The sequence below is a fragment of the Heptranchias perlo genome, chromosome 16 (genome assembly GCF_035084215.1).
Source record: "Heptranchias perlo isolate sHepPer1 chromosome 16, sHepPer1.hap1, whole genome shotgun sequence".
Lineage (NCBI taxonomy): Eukaryota > Metazoa > Chordata > Chondrichthyes > Hexanchiformes > Hexanchidae > Heptranchias > Heptranchias perlo.
Genome location: NC_090340.1, coordinates 22,869,667 through 22,893,242, shown reverse-complemented (window position 1 = coordinate 22,893,242; position 23,576 = coordinate 22,869,667). Strand labels below are relative to the sequence as shown.

Below are 23,576 nucleotides of genomic sequence, written 5' to 3'. Positions count from 1 at the left end.
GTTTCCGGCCCAACGAGGAAGGAAGCATTGCTGGACTTGGTTCTGGGGAATGAAGTGGGTCAAATGGAGCAAGTGTCAGTGGGGGAACATTTAGGAAACAGCGACCATAGTATCATAAGGTTTAAAATAGTTATGCAAAAGGACACAGACCACTCTAAAGTAAAAATACTCAATTGGAGGAGGGTCAATTTCAATGGGATGAGAACAGATCTGGCCCGGGTAAATTGGAATCAAAGATTGGCAGGCAAAACTGTAATTGAACAGTGGGCAGCTTTTAAAGAGGAGATGGTTCGGGTACAGTCTAGGCACATTCCCACGAGGCAGAAAGGTAGGGCAACTAAAGCTACAGCTCCCTGGATGACAAAAGAGATAGTGAGTAAGATGAAACGGAAAAAAGGGGCATATGACAGATGTCAGGATAATAACACAAGTGAGAACCAGGTAGAATACAGAAAGTTCACAGGGGAAGTGAAAAAGGAAATAAGAGGGGCAAAGAGAGAATATGAAAATAGACTGGTGGCCAACATAAAAGGGAATCCAAAAGTCTTCCACAGGCATGTAAACAGTAAACAGGTAGTAAGAGGAGGAGTGGGGCCGATTAGGGACCATAAAGGAGAACTACTCATGGAGGCAGAGGGCATGGCTGAGGTACTAAATGAGTACTTTGCATCTGTCTTTACCAAGGAAGATGCTGCCAGAGTCTCAGTAAAGGAAGATGTAGATATAGCTGAGATAAAAATTGATAAAGAAGAGGTACTAGAAAGGCTAGCTGTACTTAAAGTAAATAAGTCACTCGGTCCGGATGGGATGCATCCTAGGTTGCTGAAGGAATTAAGGGTGGAAATTGCGGAGGTACTGGTCATAACTTTCCAAACATCCGTAGATACAGGGGAGGTGGCAGAGGACTGGAGAATTGCAAATGTTACACCCTTGTTCAAAAAAGGGTGTAAGGATAAACCCAGCAACTACAGGCCAGTCAGTTTAACCTCAGTGGTGGGGAAACTTTTAGAAACGATAATCCGGGACAGAATTAACAGTCACTTGGACGAGTGTGGATTGATTAGGGAAAGCCAGCACGGATTTGTTCAAGGCAAATCGTGTTTAACTAACCTGATAGAGTTTTTTGATGCGGTATCAGAGAAGGTAGATGAGGGCAATGCAATGTGGTGTATATGGACTTTCAAAAGACGTTTGATAAAGTTGGTAGGCTTATCATCAAGATTGCGGCCCATGGAATAAAGGGGGCAATAGCAACATGGATACATAGAATCATAGAATCATAGAAGTTACAACATGGAAACAGGCCCTTCGGCCCAACATGTCCATGTCGCCCAGTTTATACCACTAAGCTAGTCCCAATTGCCTGCACTTGGCCCATATCCCTCTATACCCATCTTACCCATGTAACTGTCCAAATGCTTTTTAAAGGACAAAATTGTACCCGCCTCTACTACTGCCTCTGGCAGCTCGTTCCAGACACTCACCACCCTTTGAGTGAAAAAATTGCCCCTCTGGACCCTTTTGTATCTCTCACCTCTCACCTTAAATCTATGCCCCCTCGTTATAGACTCCCCTACCTTTGGGAAAAGGTTTTGACTATCGACCTTATCTATGCCCCTCATTATTTTATAGACTTCTATAAGATCACCCCTTAACCTCCTACTCTCCAGGGAAAAAAGTCCCAGTCTGTCTAACCTCTCCCTGTAAGTCAAACCATCAAGTCCCGGTAGCATCCTAGTAAATCTTTTCTGCACTCTTTCTAGTTTAATAATATCCTTTCTATAATAGGGTGACCAGAACTGTACACAGTACTCCAAGTGTGGCCTCACCAATGCCCTGTACAACTTCAACAAGACATCCCAACTCCTGCATTCAATGTTCTGACCAATGAAACCAAGCATGCCGAATGCCTTCTTCACCACCCTATCCACCTGTGACTCCACTTTCAAGGAGCTATGAATCTGTACTCCCAGATCTCTTTGTTCTATAACTCTCCCCAACGCCCTACCATTAACGGAGTAGGTCCTGGCCCGATTCGATCTACCAAAATGCATCACCTCACATTTATCTAAATTAAACTCCATCTGCCATTCATCGGCCCACTGGCCCAATTGATCAAGATCCCGTTGCAATCCTAGATAACCTTCTTCACTGTCCACAATGCCACCAATCTTGGTGTCATCTGCAAACTTACTAACCATGCCTCCTAAATTCTCATCCAAATCATTAATATAAATAACAAATAACAGCGGACCCAGCACCGATCCCTGAGGCACACCGCTGGACACAGGCATCCAGTTTGAAAAACAACCCTCTGTCTTCTGTCGTCAAGCCAATTTTGTATCCAATTGGCTACCTCACCTTGGATCCCATGAGATTTAACCTTATGTAACAACCTACCATGCGGTACCTTGTCAAATGCTTTGCTGAAGTCCATGTAGACCACGTCTACTGCACAGCCCTCATCTATCTTCTTGGTTACCCCTTCAAAAAACTCAATCAAATTCGTGAGACATGATTTTCCTCTCACAAAACCATGCTGACTGTTCCTAATTAGTCCCTGCCTCTCCAAATGCCTGTAGATCCTGTCCCTCAGAATACCCTCTAACAACTTACCCACTACAGATGTCAGGCTCACCGGTCTGTAGTTCCCAGGCTTTTCCCTGCCGCCCTTCTTAAACAAAGGCACAACATTTGCTACCCTCCAATCTTCAGGCACCTCACCTGTAGCGGTGGATGATTCAAATATCTCTGCTAGGGGACCCGCAATTTCCTCCCTAACCTCCCATAACGTCCTGGGATACATTTCATCAGGTCCCGGAGATTTATCTACCTTGATGCGCGTTAAGACTTCCAGCACCTCCCTCTCTGTAATATGTACACTCCTCAAGACATCACTATTTATTTCCCCAAGTTCCCTAACATCCATGCCTTTCTCAACCGTAAATACCGATGTGAAATATTCATTCAGGATCTCACCCATTTCTTGTGGTTCCGCACATAGATGACCTTGTTGATCTTTAAGAGGCCCTACTCTCTCCCTAGTTACCCTTTTGCCCTTTATGTATTTGTAGAAGCTCTTTGGATTCACCTTTGCCTTATCTGCCAAAGCAATCTCATATCCCCTTTTTGCCCTCCTGATTTCTCTCTGAACTCTACTCCGGCAATCTCTATACTCTTCAAGGGATCCACTTGATCCCAGCTGCCTATGCATGTCATATGCCTCCTTCTTCTTTTTGACTAGGGCCTCAATCTCCCGAGTCATCCAAGGTTCCCTACTTCTACCAGCCTTGCCCTTCACTTTATAAGGAATGTGCTTACCCTGAACCCTGGTTAACACACTTTTGAAAGCCTCCCACTTACCAGACGTCCCTTTGCCTGCCAACAGACTCTCCCAATCAACTTCTGAAAGTTCCTGTCTAATACCATCAAAATTGGCCTTTCCCCAATTTAGAATTTTAACTTTTGGGCCAGACCTATCCTTCTCCATAGCTATCTTAAAACTAATGGAATTATGATCACTTGTCCCAAAGTGATCCCTCACTAACACTTCTGTCACCTGCCCTTCCTTATTTCCCAAGAGGAGGTCAAGTTTTGCCCCCTCTCTAGTCGGGCCATCCACATACTGAATGAGAAATTCCTCCTGAATACACTCAACAAATTTCTCTCCATCCAAGCCCCTAATGCTATGGCTGTCCCAGTCAATGTTGGGAAAGTTAAAGTCCCCTACTATTACCACCCTATTTTTCTTGCAGCTGTCTGTAATCTCCTTACATATTTGCTCCTCAATTTCCCGTTGACTATTTGGGGGTCTGTAGTACAATCCTATCAAAGTGATCTCTCCCTTCTTATTTTTCAGTTCTACCCATATAGACTCAGTGGGCGAACCCTCGAATATATCCCCTCTCACTACTGCCGTGATGTTCTCCCTAATCAAGAACGCAACTCCCCCTCCTCTCTTACCTCCTGCTCTATCTTTCCTATAGCATCTGTACCCTGGAACATTGAGCTGCCAGTCCTGCCCCTCCCTTATCCATGTTTCAATAATAGCTATAACATCCCAGTCCCATGTACCCATCCATGCCCTGAGTTCATCTGCCTTGCCCATCAGACTTCTTGCATTGAAATAAATGCAGTTTAATCTAGACTTCCCTTGGTCTTTGCCCTGTTTTCTCAGACCATCTGTCCGGTCATGTTCTGTACACTCTCCCTTACTGCCTTTTGTTTCTGTCACCATTTTATTTCCCACTGACTTCCTGCATCGGTTCCCATCCCCCTGCCACATTAGTTTAAACCCTCCCCAACAGCACTGGCAAACACTCCCCCTAGGACATTGGTTCCAGTCCTGCCCAGATGCAGACCGTCCAATTTGTACTGGTCCCACCTCCCCCAGAACCGGTTCCAATGGCCCAGGAATTTGAATCCCTCCCTCTTGCACCATCTCTCAAGCCACGTATTCATCTTAGCTATCCTGTCATTCCTACTCTGACTTGCCCGTGGCACTGGTAGCAATCCTGAGATTACTACCTTTGAGGTCCTACTCTTTAGTTTAACTCCTAACTCCCTAAATTCAGCTTGTGGGACCTCATCCTGTTTTTTACCTATATCGTTGGTGCCTATATGCACCACGACAACTGGCTGTTCACCCTCCCCCTCCAGAATGTCCTGCAGCCGCTCCGAGACATCCTTGACCCTTGCACCAGGGAGGCAACATACCATCCTGGAGTCTCGGTTGCGTCCGCAGAAACGCCTGTCTATTCCCCTTACAATTGAGTCCCCTATCACTATAGCTCTGGCACTCTTTTTCCTGCCCTCCTGTGCAGCAGAGCCAGCCACGGTGCCATGAACCTGGCCACTGCCACCTTCCCCTGGTGAGCCATCTCCCCCAACAGTATCCAAAACGGTATACCTGTTTTGGAGGGAGATGACCGCAGGGGACCCCTGCACTGCCTTCCTACTCTTCCTCTGTCTGTTGGTCACCCATTCACAGAATTGGCTAAGTGACAGGAAGCAGAGAGTAGTGGTGAACGGTTGTTTTTTGGACTGGAAGGAGGTGTACAGTGGTGTTCCCCAAGGGTCGGTGCTGGGACCACTGCTTTTCTTGATATATATTAATGACTTGGACTTGGGTGTACAGAGCACAATTTCAAAATTTGCAGATGACACAAAACTTGGAAGGATAGTGAACAGTGAGGAGGATAGTGATAGACTTCAAGAGGATATAGACAGGCTGGTGGCATGGGCGGACATGTGGCAGATGAAATTTAACGCAGAAAAATGCGAAGTGATTTCGGTGGGAAGAACGAGGAGAGGCAATATAAACTAGAGGGCACAACTCTAAAAGGGGTACAGGAACAGAGAGATCTGGGAGTATATGCGCACAAATTGTTGAAGGTGGCAGGGCAGGTTGAGAAAGCGGTTAATAAAACATACTGGATCCTGGACTTTATAAATAGAGGCATAGAGTACTAAAGTATGAAGTCATGATGAACCTTTATAAAACACTGGTTTGGCCGTAACTGGAGTATTGTGTCCAGTTCTGGGCACCGCACTTCAGGAAAGATGTGAAGGCCTTCGAGAGGGTACACAAGAGATTTACTAGAATGATGGGATGGGGGACTTTAGCTATGTGGATAGACTGGAGAAGCTGGAGTTGTTCTCCTTGGAATAGAGGCGGTTGCGAGGAGATTTGATAGAGATATTCAAAATCATGAAGGGTCTAGACAGAGTAGATAGAGAGAAACTGTTCCCATTGGTGGAAGAGGCAAGGACCAGAGGACATAGATTTAAGGTGATTGGCAAAAGAACCAAAGGTGACATGAGGAAAAACCTTGTTACACAGTGAGTGGTTCGGATCTGGAATGCACTGCCTGAGGGGGCGATGGAGGCAGATTCAATCATGGCCTTCAAAAGGGAACTTTCCTTCTTGAAAGGAAAAAATTTTCAGGGCTACGGGTAAAGGGCGGGTGTGTGGGGCTAGCTGGATTGCTCTTGCATAGATCCGGCACAGACTCGATGGGTCAAATGGCCTCCTTCTGTGCTGTAACCTTTCTACGATTCTAGGTATAAAACTGGTGTTGCAGATCAGTCGCCTGTTATAGAAACCGGCCAGTTTTTCTTTCCGTTGATTTCAATGGAAGTGAAAATTGGATGGTTTCTATAACGGGCGGCCGATTCGCAAAGCTAATTTTACGCCTGGATGGCAAGTTGAAAATCTACCCTACGATGTATAATCTCTTGCTGCTATATCAGGAATCCTCACATCGCTAGCAAAAGTAGGTAAGTGCCAAATATTGTGCTTAATCAGCTAACCTTAGGTTTAATGAAAATGCCAGAGGAACCATAGCTAAAGATAAATTATGCAAATTAATGTAATAAGTTGACTCTAGATAGAGTTCAAATGGCAAGAAGTGTTAGAAATCTGGATTCTAAAGCTTTATGAATAAAATGCACAGAATTTCAAGAATATCTGGAGAAATTACATTTTGTGCTTTCTTAATGGAACTCAACCATCACACTAACAAATATGGATATGGGTATGTTTTAACATGCACATGGTTCTCCTGTTAGTCATGCAAGGCGACCAAAGCTGCATCCCTCTTTGAATAAAACTGCATATATGTACTAAACAAATAAAAAAATGATTCAAATGAGGGATAAAAAGAGACATCTCCAGCTGGAAGCTGCAGGGTAGCACTATAAATGCATTGGTTACATGAACTGTATTGTCGGTAATCGGTGGGATGTTGGCCATTGCATTTAAAGCAAACAGTTAAAATTTGAGAGCCATTGCGATATTTTGATAAATAATTCTGCTTTCCTTATTACATCTTCAACGGATTTCGAATGATGCAGCATATAGAAGGGTTAGATGAAGTAGGGAGGGAGGAGGCTCGTGTAGAGCATAAACAATGGCATGGACTGGTTGGGCCGAATGGCCTGTTTCTGTGCTGTACATTCTATGTATTTCTATGATTTAAGACTTAATGGAGCAACATCACATTGGCCAGATAATACAAAAAATGGGTGAAAAGAGCGAGGTCTCTTACTAGTGGAAAAGAAAAGTGTAGATCATAATGAAATAAGGCATCCCAATGCAAACATCAAAATGTTGTAGGCAAATTGAAGGACTGCTGCTAGTGTCAATGAGGAACATGGAGCACATAACCAGACACAACACTTACCTGAACTATCACTGTGAAAAATATAACTGTGATTGTTGTTGCAACAAAGTAGTCCTTCGCCTTGACAGTCTGGTCATTGAGAAGTATCACCAGTGCGAATGCTACTGCACCACGCAAGCCACCGTACGTCATAACCACCTGGTCAATTCTGTCCAGTGGAACAAGCCGGAAATGATTTAACACCCAGCTCTGTAGGATTACCCCTGGGAGTGAAAAATTGGTCACAATAAGCATTTTCCTCTTTAACTGATAATATGAACCATATTGTGAGAGGCAATAAGATTCTTAGTTTCAAGGACAACGAAGACTTCTGGAACAATGGAGTTACTAGATTAGCATTTAGAAGGGTGATACTATAGTATGGAATGCAGGAATACTGTAACATTTTGAGATTTTAACTATTTAGCCTGGAAGGGATTTTGGTTTAATTGACATTATATTACTGATATAAAGTCAGCTTCCACTCACAAAAGGTTAACTTCTGAAAGACACAAGCCATCCACAATATTGATTAGGGCCATTAGTTGGAATCCAAACAAAGCAGCAATCAAAAACTGTGTATTCTCACATATCACATCAGTATTGAGAAAATGGAGGCCACTGAGCACATCTTACAACTACAACTTTAATGCTAGAATGGTTTTCATTAGATACACCCAGCAGAGGGGCATACAAAAACAGATAGTGATCCCATATCAAGGAAGGAGGTGTCTTATTCAAGCTGGTAGTTTTGATTGGCAGCTTAGGAACATAGGAACAGAAGCAGGCCATTTAGCTCCTCAAGCCTGTTCCGCTATTCAATTAGATCCTAGCTGATCTGTATCTCAAATCCATTTACCTGCCTTTGATCCATATCCCTTATCCCTTGATTCACTTACCTAATAAAAATCTGTCGATCTCAATATTGAAAACTTCAATTGACCCAGCATCCACAGCCTCTTGGGGAAGGGAATTCCAGATTTCCACTACCCTTTGTGTGAAAAAGTGCTTCTTGATTTCATTCCTATATGGCCTAGCTCTAATTTTAAGATTGTGCCCTCTTGTTCTGGATTCCCCCACCAGAGGAAATAGCTTATCTGTATCTACCCTTTTGAATCCTTTTATAATTTTGAACATCTCAATTAGATCATCCCTCAACCTTCTAAGCTTAAAGGAATACAAGCCAAGTTTATGCAACCTGTCCTCATAATTTAACTCTTTTAATCCTTCTGGTGAACCTGCGTTTTACCTCCTCCAAGGCCATTATAGGCTAAACTCCCAAGCTGGCAGCCCCTGTACCAACTGGTGCTAACCTTAGAAAGTGTTTCACTTTGACTATTTTGGACTGGGCTACTTACTATGCCTCCTAACTTAGTGTCATCTGCATGCCTGACACGTGCTGGCCAAAACTGAACTCAGTATTCCAGATTGGGTTTGACCAAGACTCTGTACAACTGAAGCATAACTTCCTCCCTTTTGAATTCCAGCCATCTTGGGATAAGAGCCAATATTCCATCAGCCTTTCCGATTAATTTTTACATGTGTGCACTAGCTTTTAGTGATTTGTGTACATGAACACTCATAATCCTTTGCTCTTCCACAGTTCCTAGTCTTTCACCATTAAGAAAATATTCCGATTTATCCTTCTTGGATCCAAAGTGGATGACCTCACACTTCCCCATATTGAACTCCATCTGCCACAGCTTTACTCACTCACTTAATCTGTCTATGTCCCTTTTTCACTTCCTAATCTCATCTATACTACTGACTGTGCCTCTTAACTTGGTGTCATCTGCAAATTTGGATATACTGCTCTCTATTCCTTCATCTAAGACATTGATATATATAGTGAAAAGCTGAAGCCCCAGTATAGATCCCTGAGGAACACCACGTCACATCTCACCAATCAGAAGACATTCCCTTAATCCCTATTCTCCGTCTCCTCCCTCACACAGAGAATGAATGGAGGGGTCAAAGGTCAGCCTTTGTGTCTCCATCTCCCTCTGGAGAAGCCAGTCCAAAATAGTCAAAGTGAGACACTTTCTAAGATTAGCACCAGTTGGTACAGGGGCTTCCAGCTTGGGAGTTTAGCCCATAATGGGCACGGCCTCTCATTTACTATTTCAATATGATGAGGACTGGTAGGAAATATATGTCTTTTTGTTCATTTCTATATTTCATGTGAAATTAACTATTGGTTCATGATTGACCTCAGCACACTAGAATGCTTTCAGTCCTCCTTCTGAAGAGTCAGGAGAATGCATGTGGCAATTTTTGCAAGATTACAGTATCCAGGACACAAAATGATTCGTATTTTTACAATCCCGAGGTTGTTCTATTGTTTAACTAGATAATGGGTAGTAACAGTAATCTTCAATTCATAGGGGACTCAAGGTCCACTTACAAGAGTGACCGATAACGCTGAACCAAGGAAAATATCTAGCACAAACGTGTAAATTTATAACAGAAACATTGTTTACTAGTCAGTGCTTGTTTTTCTGAAATGTGGCATCTAAGTCATGTCTACATAAAAATTGTTCCCCAATCTCTTGCAGCCATTTTGTTTTTTTTAAAAAACACAATAAAAAGTTGCACCACCACCTATATTACACTTATAGGATATAAACCGGATGCGATTGTGATAGATACACCAGATTTTATAGCAAATATGTAGAATGCACATTTTCTGACCAACAAATAAATTGACAGTGAAACAGTCTAAAAGCCACAATTGGACAAATCATGTACTGTATCTACCAGTTCCAGAGTCAAATATATTAACTCTAAACAAGCAAATGGTCCACTGGCTATAACTTAAAGAATATTAATAATTAAATCTACATCAAATGTAAATGCAAACCGTCAGGGTAGAAATTCAATTGCTATTTATCTTAATCAAGCAATCACAATAAAACTATAGTGAGCTCATTTTCACTGGCCGATCAAGATACATAGGAACAGGAGTAGGCCATTCAGCCCCTCTCAGTTGTTCCGCCATTCAATTAGATCATGGCTGATCTGTATCCGAACTCCATTTACCCGCCTTGGCTCCATATCCTTTAATACCCTTGGCTAGCAAAAATCTATTGCTCTCAGATTTAAAATTATTAATTGAGTTAGCATCTACTGTTTTTTTGTGGGAGACAGGTCCACACTTCTACCACCCTTTGTGTGATGAAGTGTTTCCTAACCTCTCTCCTGAATGGCCTGGCTCAGATTTTAAGGTTATGTCCCCTTGTTAGACTCCCCCACCAGCAGAAGTTGTTTCTCTTTATCTACCCTATCAATTCCTTTCAAAATCCTAAAATCTTCACACAAATCAAAATCAAAATAAAGTAATTTTGGAGATATTATAAAAATCATCCCAAATCATAAGTCCTTAAGTCCCAGTGGGTTAAGATGATTGACAGTGTGAATGGGTTTCTCCATTGTTCTCGTCACCAGAGACATTAGGTGAAGCCCCAATACAAAAAGAGTTCTCATCATAAAGACACATCTCCTGTTAGGAAATCACCCTACTTAAATATTGCTGGTGGATGCTGGTGCCAATAGAAGGACATCTGGGCTGCTACAAAATGTGGCCTTGCTGCCCAAGCTGATGGGGCGAAGGGGTGTCGGGACCCCTCTGGAAACATTCCGTTTTGCACCTCCCCCCCCCCCCCCCCGCTTTAGTGAGGCCACATTACATTCGCTGGGAAAATTTTAATCTTTGGGGGCTCAGGCCTTGACCTCCAAGGTGGTTCCCACAACTGCCAAGAAAGAGGCAGTAAGCCATTTCTAACTGGGCTTACTGGCCTCCAGCCCTTACAAAGGTGAGGGGGAATTCCAATGTAAGACCTTCTTTTGGATGAGATGTTAAACTAAGGCATGGTGTGCCTGTTTGGATGGATGGAAAAGATTCCATGGCACTATTCGAAACAGAGCAGAGAGTTATGGCCAACATTGTTCCCTCAACCAGCACCACCAAAAACAAATGAGCTGGTCATTCTTTCACTTGCTGTTTGTGAGAGCTTGTTGTGTGAAGACTGACTGCTGCATTTTACCACATAGCAATAGTGACTGCATGGTTGTAAAGCAGTTTGGGATGGCCTAAGGAGGTGATAAGGTCCAAATAAATAAAAAATCTTTCTTTCCTTACTCAATCACAAATAATGCATCACATGTGGAAAGACTTCCGAATTCCGAGCTTATGTTATCAAGTTCCTTAGTCTGGTTGATCTAGACAGCCTGCTTTGCAGTAAGTGGTTTATTAATATACTGTCCACTCACTGGTAGGATATAACTTTACTCTACCTTGTGTGCTTCTACTCTCAGGTAGACCATCTGGGGGAGGGAGTGGAAAACGATAAAGCAAATGAACCCAAGGCACTCTTACACATATACTCACTACTGGTTTACAGTGGCATTAACAAGTACCTACTGTCTGAAAGACCTAAAGGAGCAGGGGTGGAGGGAAGAGAGAAAACAAGAGCACTTGCCTATTGCCCTGAAGACAAATATGAAGAGAAGTGTGAAGAGCACTAAACCTGTGTCCCAGGTCCACTTCGAGGTGTCCACAGCGGAGATTCCCAACAGCATGAAAATGATCGTTTCTGAACTGCTGGCTAAAGTCTTCATTGTATACTTGACAGTTGTACGAGACTTCTGGGAAATGTTAGCTTCCACATACTTCTTGCAACACATACCACAGAACGTGACACTAGATGTAGAGAAACAATTTTGCTTAGACATCGTTCTTAGACAATATGAATCTATATTTTAATCTGCCATATTTTTTTCTGGAAGAATTTTGGGTCTCATTTAGTAGAAATTCAACTCAGTTCCAAATAGATCCAAGCAAGAAGATTTTTTTAAACTAACTCCCAATTACAAAGATCATGTAGATAAGTACAGATGAGAGAGGCCATTCATCTCATCAAGTTCATCCTTCCATACAATCCTCCCATTACAGCATCTAACTGCCTCTTGAATGATGCAGAGTTTAGCCTGCACTACCCTACCCTGAACACCATTCCAGTATCAATCACTCTTTTGTGTGAAGAAGTGCTTCCAAATATTAGTCCTGTTACAGTTTACAGTTAGATCCCTTGTCCCACAGATGTGGTTTCATTTGAAATAGTACTTGGGATTAACCTTTTCTATTCCACTTAGTATCTTACATACTCTACAAGATCCCTTCTCATTCACCTCCTTTCAAGGCTGAAAAGCCCAAGTATTTCTAACTTTTCTTCATAACTCAGTCCTCTGACAAGGTCAAAAGCAAAATATCACCCGAAAGCAAAATTATAAGTCCACTGACTCCCACAGCTACCTTGATTACACTTCCTCCTGCCCCGCTTTCTGTAAGGGCTCTATTCCCTTCTCCCAGTTTCTCCGTTTCCATCGCATCTGTTCTGACGATGCCACCTTCCCCACCAGTGCTTCCGATATGTCTTCCTTTTTCCTCAACCGAGGATTCCCCTCCACTGTAGTTGACAGGGCCCTCGACTGTGTCCGTCCAATTTCCCGCACTTCTGCCCTCACCCCTTCCCCTCCCGCCCAGAACCATGATATGGTCCCCCTTGTCCTCACCTTCCACCCCACCAGCCTCCACATTCAACGTATCATCCTCCGCCATATCCGCCACCTTCAGCGCAATCCCACCACCAAACACATCTCCCCCTCCCCTTTCAGCACTCCGAAAGGACCGCTCCCTCCACGACACCCTGATCCACTCTTCCATCACCCCAACACCTGCTCTCCTCACCACGGCACCTTCCCGTGCGAGCGCAGGAGATGCAACACCTGCCCTTTCACCTCCTCCCTTCCCAACGTCCAGGGCCCCAAACACTCCTTCCAGGTGAAACACGGTTTACTTGTACTTCTTTCAATTTAGTATACTGTAATCGCTGCTCACAATGCGGTCTCCTCTACATTGGGGAGACCAAACGCAGACTGGATGATCACTTCGCTGAATACCTCTGCTCTGTTCGCAAGCGTGACCGTGACCTGCTGGTTGCTTGTCATTTTAATTCCCCGTCTCACTCCGACCTCTCTGTCCTCGGCCTCTTACACTGTTCCAATGAAGCTTGAGGAACAGCACCTCATCTTTCGTTTAGGCACTTTACAACCTTCCGGACACATTGATTTCAATAACTTCAGATCATAACCACTGCTTCCATTTTTTCGGACAGCAGGTGCTGGTAATGGTTCCGCTGTTGCCGTTTACAGCTACACTAGACTGATCTTTTATTTCTTAACCTGTCCTATTACCACCCTCCTGGCCTTGCATCGTCATCCTTTTTGTCATTTAATCACTCGTGCCCTCTACCCTATCACTGACCTTCCCTTTTGTTCTTTCCTCCCCTCCCTCCCCCCTTTCCCTGGCTCTGTACTTACTCGAAAACTTGAACTCTTTTAACATCTTCCAGTTCTGATGAAAGGTCTTCTACCTGAAATGTTAACTGTTACTTTCTCCACTGATGCTGCCTCATTTGCTGAGCTTTTCCAGCATTTTCTGTTTTTACCTCTGACGCAAGGGATCGGCCTCTTGGCCCTCATCTGCAACCCTTCCAAGGTTAGATGTTTCCCTTGCACCTTGCTGACCAGAACTGAATGCAGTTCTCAAGGTACAGCCTGAGGAGAAAACTATATGGCTCCAGCATGGTGCTGTGAGAGTTAAACTCTACTGATCTGGTAATATAGTTCAGCATTTGGTTTACTTTGTTAATTTCTGCTCGGTGGTGACAGGGTATGGTCGGTGTTGAGTCTACTATCACTCCCAGGTCATTTTCAGCCTCTTCCCCAGCTAGTTCAACACCACTAGTTTACGTTACTCAGTATTCAATTTCAGCTGTCATCTTTCTTCCCCTTTCAAATAGAGTCTAAACCATTATTTAATTCCTTGGCTGTTGCTGATCCTGCTGCCCCACCCCACCACCAAAGTTTAGTATCAATTTAATCAAATTACATTGCGTCTCTGAATCCAGGCCACCGTGTAGATCAGAAACAGGAGGGGCCTCAGTAACAATCTCTGGGGCACTCCACACAGTACAATTAGTTTCTGACTTGTTCTTTTATTGGGTATAGAGATTTGTATTATGTAGAATTTTGAATATAAGTAACTTTGATAAAATCCTAAATTGTCAGCTTAATTATCCTGGAACATAGGAACAGGAGTAGGACAGTCAGCTCCTCAAGCCTGTCAGCAATTCAATTAGATTATGGCTGATCTATACCTCAACTTCATTTACCCGCCTTAGCTTCAGATTTCTTGATATCCTTACCTAATAAAAATCTATCAACCTCAGTCTTGAAAGCACCAATTATCCCAACATCCACAGCCTTTTGAGGCAGATAATTCCAGATTTCTACTACCATTTGTGTGAAAAAGTGCTACCCGATTTCCCTCCTAAATAGCCGAGCTCTAATTTTAATATTATGTCGCCTCGTTCTTGATTCCCACATCAGAAGAAAGAGTTTCTCTGTATCTACCCTATCAAATCCTTTTTGACATTTTAAAAACCTCGATCAGATCCTCCCTTAATTTTCTATACTCAAGGGAATACAAGGCAAGTTTATGGAACCTGTCCCCATAATTTAACCCTCCAAGCCCCGGTATCATTCTGTTGAATCTGCACTGCACCCCCTCCAAGGCCAAATATCCTTCCTGAGGTGCGGTGCCCAGATCTGAACATAGTGCTCCAGATGAAGGTCTGGCTAAAGCATAGCTGCCTCTCCTTTGTTTTCTAGCCCCCTTGAGATAAAGATCAACATTCCTTTAGCCTTTTTGATTGCTTTTTATACCTGCCCACTAGCTTTAAATGAATTGTGTACTTGGATTCCTCTATAGTTCCTAATTTTTCACCATTTAGAAAATACTCTAAATAATCTCTCTTAAGTCCAAAGTGGATGTCTGCACACTGTTCATTCAACGAAGTATAAACAATTGGAAGTAGATTAAGAAGAGAATGCAAGTAATGCATAACACACAGATTGCAGTTGCTAGTGGGTTATGACAACCTTATTCACACAAAAAAATATTTAGTGTATTTTCAGCACCTATTTTGTTTATAATCTATACTAGTGCTGGTGGTATTGCTTATGGCGAGTTGGAGGATACGTCCTTTTATAACATTGGGCTGCAAAGTTGGAACAGCCACTATTCCCCTTGTTCACATCACCCTCAAATGGGGTTCAATAGTGTTCAGAACACCAAGAGAACTCTTCTACTCTTCGAGTAAGACCATAGGACCTTTTACATCCACCTTAATAGACAGGTGGGACCTCAGTTTAAGCTCTCATGTGAAAGACAGCACCTGCCACAGTGCAGCACTCCCTCACTCTGCACTGAAGTGGCAGCCTACATTACATGCTCAAGTCCTGGAATGGGTCTTGGATCCATAACCCTCTGACTCAGAGGCGGCAGTGCTACCCAACTGAGCCAAAAGAGACCGTCTCTCGGGGTCTCTAGTGCCCATCAATTACTTTTCTTACCCGCTCATTGTGTACATTCTTTTGTCAACTGGTTTTGTCTCTCTGCTTCCCCCCAGTCTGCCTGAAATAAAAGAATTAGTCAGTTCATCCATCGGAGGTGGGCATGTACCTATCAGGGCCGATGCTGCTTATTTCAATGGTTCTTGAGCTTTTTCAAGTCAGCCACGGCCTCCAAACAACCTCACAGACTTTAATACCCCCTACCTATCGTCTGAAAAACAATCTCTATCTTCTCCTCTGCTTTTGTTTCTCTCTCATTCTCCTTCACTCTTGGCTCTTTTACTTCTGCCTTTCTACCCCACTCCTTCATTTCTGTTTCTTTCAATCCCATTCCTCCACTTGTTTGTTTCTTTCTCTCGCTCCCACTCTTATTTCTCGCTCATGTCTTCTTCACTGCTGTTTATTTCTCTCACCTTCACTTCTATTTCTGTTTTTTCACTCCTTTTCCTCTCAGGGCTCCGTTACTCATAGAACTATAGAACCATAGAAAAGATACAGCACAGAAGGGGGCCATTCGGCCCGTCATGTCCGCACCGGCTCGAAGAACAACCAAGTGCTCATTCTAATCCCACCTCCCAGCACCCTGCAGCTTACAGCACTTTAGGTGCAGGTCCAGGTACTTTTTAAAAGAGTTGAGGGTCCCTGCCTCTACCACCAATTCAGGCAGCAAATTCCATACACCCACCACCCTCTGGGTAACAAAGTTTTTCCTCATGTCCTCTCTAATCCTTCCGCCAATCAGCTTAAATCTATGTCCTTCAGTTCTTGAACTCTCCACTAGGGGAAACAGGTACTTCCTGCCTACTCTATCCAGGCCCCTCATAATTTTGTACACCTCAATCAAGTCTCCCCTCAGCCTCCTCTGCTCCAAGGAAAACAACCCCAGCCTATCCAATCTCTCCTCGTAGCTGCAATTTTCAAGCCCTGGCAACATTCTTGTAAATCTTCTCTGCACTCTCTCCAGAGCAATTACGTCCTTCCTGTAATGTGGTGACCAGAACTGCACACAATACTCCAGCTGTGGCCTTATCAGCGTTTTATACAGTTCCATCATTACATCCCTGCTTTTGTATTCTACAACTCGGCTAATAATGGAGAGCATTCCGTATGCCTTCTTCACAACCTTGTCTATCTGTACTGCCACCTTCAGGGACCTGTGCACATGCATTCCAAGGTCTCTCACTTCCTCTACTCCTCGCAATATATTTCCGTTTACTGTGTATTCCCTTTTACTGTTTGCCCTCCCGAAGTGCATTACCTCACACTTCCCCGGGTTGAATTCCATTTGCCACTTTTCCACCCACTCCACCAACCCATTGATAGCTTCTTGGAGTCTACACCTATCCTCTTCACTATCAGCCACATGGCCAATTTTTGTGTCGTCTGCAAATTTGCCAATCATGCCCCCTACATTCAAGTCCAAATCATTAATATATACCACAAACTGCAAGGGACCCAACACTGAGTCCTGTGGCACACCACTGGAAACGGATTTCCATTCGCAAAGACATCCATCGATTTTTACCCTTTGTTTCCTGTTATTGAGCCAATTTTGGATCCAATTCGCCACATTTCCCTGTATCCTATGGGCTTTTACCTTTCTGACCAGTCTGCTATGTGGGATCTTGTCAAATGCCTTACTAAAATCTATGTAGACAACATCCACTGCACTACCCTCATCAATCCTCCTTGTCACTTCCTCAAAGAATTCAATCAGATTTGTAAGGCATGGCCTTCCCTGAACAAATCCATGCTGACTATCCCTGATTAAACCATGCCTTTCCAAGTGGCAGTTTATCCTATCTCTCAGTATTGATTCTAATAATTTGCCCACCACTGAGGTAAGACTGACCGGCCTATAATTGTTCGGCCTTTCCCTTGTACCCTTTTTAAACAATGGTACTACGTTTGCAGTCTTCCAGTCCTCTGGTACCTCCCCCATATCTAGTGAGGATTGGAAAATGATCCTCAGAGCATCCGTTATTTCCTCCCTGGCTTCCTTCAATAGCCTAGGAAATAATCCATCCAACCCTGGTGACTTATCAACTTTCAAGGATTCCAGTCCCTCCAGTACTTCCTCTCTCGTTATGTTTACCTTATCCAATATTTCACACCTCTCCTCTTTAACTACTACGTCCGGATCATCCCTTTCCTTTGTGAATACGGAGACAAAATTTTCATTTAAAACCCTACCCACATCCTCTGCTTCTACACACAAGTTACCCTTATCATCCCTGATAGGTCCCACCTTTCCTTAGCTATCCTCTTGTTCTTAATGTACTGATAAAACATCTTTGGGTTTTCTTTAATCTTACTTGCTAATAATTATTCATGCCCTCTCCTTGCTTTCCTTATTTCCTTTTTTACGTCATCTCTGTACTTTCTATACTCCTCTTGGCTTTCTGCAGTATTTCGTTTTCTGTGACGGTCATAAGCTTTCTTTTTCTGCTTTAGCTTGCTCCGTATACTTCTAGACAACCAGGGGGCTCTAAATTTGGCAGTGCCACCCTTTTTCCTTGAGGGGCGCATCTGCATTGTACCGGTAGAATTTCACTTTTTAGTGCCTCCCACTGGCTTGCCACTCCTCCCTTTACTCTTATTTTTTTACTTTCTCTCTTCTTCCCTTTCTTACTCTTTCATTTACTTCTCTCACTTGTTTGTCTAATTAAACTTTTTTCTCTATTTCCTCTCAATCTGTTCTTTTCCCTTTTCCCAAAGCAAGCAGGCCACTGAACAATGACTCTATACAGCAGGCATTTGAAACCCAATTCTAGGAAGTGGGGGAGGAGCTGTTACTGGAAATCGTAGGGCTCGACATTCCACTCCAGGCCAAAGTGCAACTCGGGCCGTTCTCCAGTCAAGGGATTTGAAAACGAGGAAGGATTAGGTCTGGCAGGGCCTTGAGTGGATCTTCTATCTCCCCCCGCTGTCTCAAAGAGGAGTTTCCAGGCCTCCTGTCCCTAATACTAATGAGGTGCCCTCCACTGATTCCGCAAACACTAGCTAGGGTCAGCGCTGGAAGGCATGATCCTGGCATGATTAAACCTGAATAAATGGGGGCGAAATCAACTTACGCCAAGATGGAGGAGAGCGAGACCATTTCAGCTGTGAGATGGGCCAGGTAAACGATCAGAAACACGAAGAGTGGCTCAATGATACGGACCCGCTTGGTAAAGCGGCTGATGAGGGCCAGCACAAAGGCAAACACAATTCCTACAGCAGTTCCACCCAAACTCACCACGAAGATTGAACCTAGAAAAACAAACAGGAACTTACAACTTGCTTGAAAAGCCCATCTCACGTTGTCCTTTTAGTTTCCTAGATTTTAAATCCAATGACTTTCAACCCAAACATTGCTTTTCTCCTGAGCCAAGTTATTTATTCTTGGGCAAACAGTTAATTTCACACTAACCTGGCAAAACGTATTTTCAGGTGTAATATGAATAATGATGGACATCACTACAATGGTTGTGTCATTTCTGGATGACATTCAGAATCTGCATGCTGAAGTGTGCAAAACGGCTTTATTTTAAATGATTTCACACGCCTGGAAGTTACTGTAGAACGTAATAGCGAACAAATACTTAACATATATGTATGACATTCTTCTGTCACCTCCATTAAAGTAAATGAGTTCATGCCAAAGTTAAAATAGGATGTCTTGCAAACATATTGAGCTTCTGTTCACTAATATCACTAACAGTTATTGATAGGCTGGAAATTCAAAGACTATGGTCGGGCGGTGGGGGGGGGCATTAATAAACAAAAATCCGGCGGAATTCCCAACTTCGTCGGGGTGGTAATACGGGCAATATCGGATCAGTCGTCCGTTATACGCCCCGCCTGTCTTTCCTTTTTATCCATGATAGCAACCCATCCGCTATCGCCTGTATTACTGCCCCCAAAATTGAAAATTCCGGCAATTATTTTTATTGTCATTTTCAAGATATATATAAAAAATATTGAACTCTAAAAATGTTCCCCCAGGTTTGGCGGACTAATGCTTGTCTTTTCCTTATGCCAAGGTTGAATTCTGGAGGATGTGAGGCTGGATCCATTATCTGGGATTTTGCTCAATTTACTAACGTGGATGGGAAAATACTTTCAGAACCATCCCTCTGACATTAAATAAATTGGCTAGAGACCGGTGGAATGAACAGACTCGGTGGCATAAATGCTCTACTCTCTCTATGCTTTTTTGCCCCTCTCCAGTATTACTGAAAGCCTTATATATTTTATTCAGTAGCCCAAGCAAAGTCTGATCCCAATTGAGTCTGGCAGATTAAACTTGATTGATCATTACAGGCAATTCCCAATATTCACTGTTGAGCACTGTTGAGTGCTCAGTATTCGTTCAGTCACTGAATTGTTTAAATTGCTGGTGAATTCTAAGCGTTAAATGAAAAAATAAAATCACGAACATTAAAAACACTAATCTTCATAACAGGACACTGGGATTGAGAGGCTGAGCAGGACACTGGGATTGGGAAGGAAAATGTGAGCAGTACGTTAGAGGGGAGAGGCTCAGGAACTGATTACCAGCTGTTTACTGTGCAAACATTTACATTGAGTACTGCTGTTCAGGTTATTGAGTCACCCTCAGGATTCATTCATAGGCACAGTAGCAATGTGTAAAACTCAGGCAATTGTCTTTCAACAGTTGGGAAAGTGATCATTACAAGCAGACTGCACTTATTACTATAAACAGTCCTGATAACAAAATATCAGATGGGTTTTGGCTTTGGAAATCAGATTTTGAATGTTAGAAGTGACTGATCAATACGAACGAAGATCAGTACATCCAGAGTCCACTGTAATACACATTGGGCGGTATGAATTGCTCTTCTCTAATGTTCCTTTTTTATTTTGAGGGCACGTTCCATTTCATTCTGGTCTTGGTTCCCTCACAGGTCTCATTCCCAGATCGGATGTCTTCTGCAGCAGAGAGCTAACTTGCTCCCAGATCTGGGAACTGGCTGTAAGGAAGTATACAAGAATGACCCAATTCTCCCTTTGATCTTCCCTCCACCCGCCCCTCCCCAATAGGGAAATACTTGCCTTCTGTTCTGTGCCTTCCCACAGATCGAATTGAAAGCTTGGCAGTACGAGTGATCACAGGTGTGAACCAACATCTCTAACATAGATAGTTCATTCATATAATACATAGGGTTTTACTGAATTTTCTTACCTACACCCTTGACGTAATCCAAAGCCTGTATATTTTCTGAGCCAATTCCCGCAAAAGAGTTGAACACTTTATAGAGCACCTGTAAAAAGAAAATGGTAAAAAAAATGACTGATTAAAGATCAGATTCTTCGGCTACATTCGCAGTGAATGGGCAAAATTAAATGCAGTGTTTTTACTATACACTCCTGCCACTTAAGACTCCCTACCAGACATGAAAAATTTGAAAATTTCCTCTTTAAAAGTTAGTTTTCATTCCTTCCAAACAAAATAAGTTTATTTCTACATTCCTAATGTCATACTATGCTCTATTTAAAAAAGCTGATCTTTTTTTTGTTCATTAAGAAAGGGGTCTCAATGCTGGAAGATTTTTTCTTATTTGTTTTTCACTCAGTGTCAGCATCAAGTACTCCCAGGTTATGAATAAAGGTTCCTTTACTTTGATCCCAAAACATTTCTTAGCCCAAAACTCAGAAAAGCATCCCATTCTGAACCAGTATGGTATTTACCATTCTCACACTTGCTATACTTACAACTTCTCAGCAGTGAGACTACCAATTAGGTGCTGAATTATGGGCAGTGCTGTGATCTGAATTAGGAACATGATGTGCCAGATAACTCAGAGCATATCCTAACTTTACATACATCAACCTTGAAGGATCCTGTCCCCTTTGAAATTCTATAACACTCAAACTCTCTGATTACCCAGGGACCGGCCCTTCACGGCCGTTAAAATCCGCTTCTATACTGCGTGACACCTGTGCTAGCGCAGTCGGTTCCTGACCCGTAAGTCTTGTGCAAACTCAAGTGAAATGTGGGTCTTACCAGCTGCCAGCTTTATGATTCCTTCAGATGTAGCCGGCTGCACAAGACTCATGCGTCAGTAAGCGACACTGCTAACATGGGCCTCCATAGTAATGGAGTGCTCTAGAATAAAGTTATATAACGACCACAAGTTTGCTTTTTTAAAAATTATAGTCTCACTTAAAGAGAAATGGAAAAAAAAATCACTCAATAATTATGTAATAAAAGAAATCCCCCTTGGGAATTTTTCAAAAGTTACTTTCCATGCTGAATTTTCACCAATAGAGGCAGTTTTGAAAGCAGTCCTATCTGGAGTGTCTCTCAATGGCGTATAGAAGCTTCACGTAAAATAAGGTTAGGGCTGGATGCAGCTAGCTAGGTGCCTTTCAGCACTAGATAACCCAGCCTCTTTGAGTATCTCCGAACAGGAAACCAGTTACAGCGAAGCACATTTTTCCTTTTAGAATTAAATGTGTTTAATTTTTGTTCTCATCATCAATTAAAAAAGAAAATCCATAATATGGCCTTTTAAAAGCCTATGTTTAAGCGTCCAAGAATTTCAAAAAAACGTGATACACAACAAAAAGGTGTTGTCTGAATCAAGTACAAATTATCAATCACAATCTATTTAGAGGATGCTCTACATCATCATTACATGACTCTCATGTGTCCGTCAATTTGACTGTTTTACATTATCTAATTTGGGTGCATTTACTAAATATAAGTCTTTGCACTGATTCACAAAATGTCAATAATTTGGCAGTGGTCCCAGAAGTTAGAACAGGGATGTAAGTGCTAGTGATGAACCCAGGCCCCATTTTAATTTTTTTTAGGTTGTTACTGTAATCAGCAAAGTTTACATAATTTCCAGAGCAGTAGCAAGTTACAGGTAATGCTGTATGAGACCTGCAGATACACACAGTGAGGATCTTGTAGATTGCAGACACTTTGGGCCCGATATTAGGAGGGCGGTGGGTCAACTGGGCGCATGGGTAACGCGCCCAGTGAAATCGGGGTGCTCCGCACGCAATCGCAGGCTAATTGCAGCCACTTACCTGTGCTTCCGGGTTTCGCGCTGGAAAGCTGCGCAGCGGGCGGACTGCTAGGTTGTCAGCTGGAGGATCCCTATTTAAAGGGGCAGTCCTCCACTGACTGATGCTGCTGAAAATAGGAAAAATTACAGCATGGAGCAGCCCAGGGGGAAGGCTGCTCCCAGGTTTAATGATGCCTCACTCCAGGTATTATTGGATGGGGTGAGGAGGAGGAGGAGGACAGAGATCTTCCTCCCAGCTGGTGGGAGGAAGCGGCCTGCCTCTGCCGCCAAGAAGGCCTGGCTCGAGGTGGCAGAGGAGGTCACCTGCACCACCAACATATCGCCCACCTGCATACAGTGCAGGAGGCGCTGCAATGACCTAAGTAGGTCAGCCACAGTGAGTACACTTACTCATTCCCCTACACTCCATCTGCCACATCACCGCCCCCACCCCACATCTCCTTCTGCATCGCCAACACTAATCTGTCACATCACCCCTCACACCCACTCAAACCTCATCCTCATCTTACCTGCACTTACTCACCTTGCCAGTACTCATCCTGCCACTACCACTCAACCCAATCCTCATACAATCTCATGGCTCTATCTCATACTCACCCTCTCATGCATCTCTTTCACAGTCAGCCTTATCCAACCTGCCACTACCTGTGCTGCAGCCACAGGGCATGCATCACATATGTGCAGTGGGCAGTGTAAGGCAAACGTGTCGTGAGCATGAAGGGGATGCACAAGAGTGTTTGCGGGTTTGTCATGGTTTTTACTTATATTTAATTTCTGATCAACTCACATTACATATTATATTGGCACCACTACTGCCACGTCTTTGCGAATCTTGTCTGGTTTGTGCAATAATGCTCTTTCCTGAGGATCACTATGAAGACCCACAACTGATGCC

At 43.2% G+C, this 23,576-nt stretch overlaps 1 protein-coding gene across 2 annotated transcripts in view; it reads right to left on the bottom strand.

Annotated features, from left to right (window-relative positions):
• slc9a5 (solute carrier family 9 member A5) overlaps nt 1-23,576 on the bottom strand; it is a 253,177-nt gene that overhangs the window by 90,031 nt on the left and 139,570 nt on the right. For both annotated transcript variants that reach the window (XM_067997800.1, XM_067997801.1), the window contains exons 4-7: nt 20,827-20,905; nt 18,713-18,890; nt 11,642-11,862; nt 7,185-7,387 (exon numbers count right to left, since the gene is read on the bottom strand). In XM_067997800.1, coding sequence (XP_067853901.1) covers nt 7,185-7,387; nt 11,642-11,862; nt 18,713-18,890; nt 20,827-20,905 — 681 coding nt within the window. The remainder of the gene's footprint in view (nt 1-7,184; nt 7,388-11,641; nt 11,863-18,712; nt 18,891-20,826; nt 20,906-23,576) is intronic.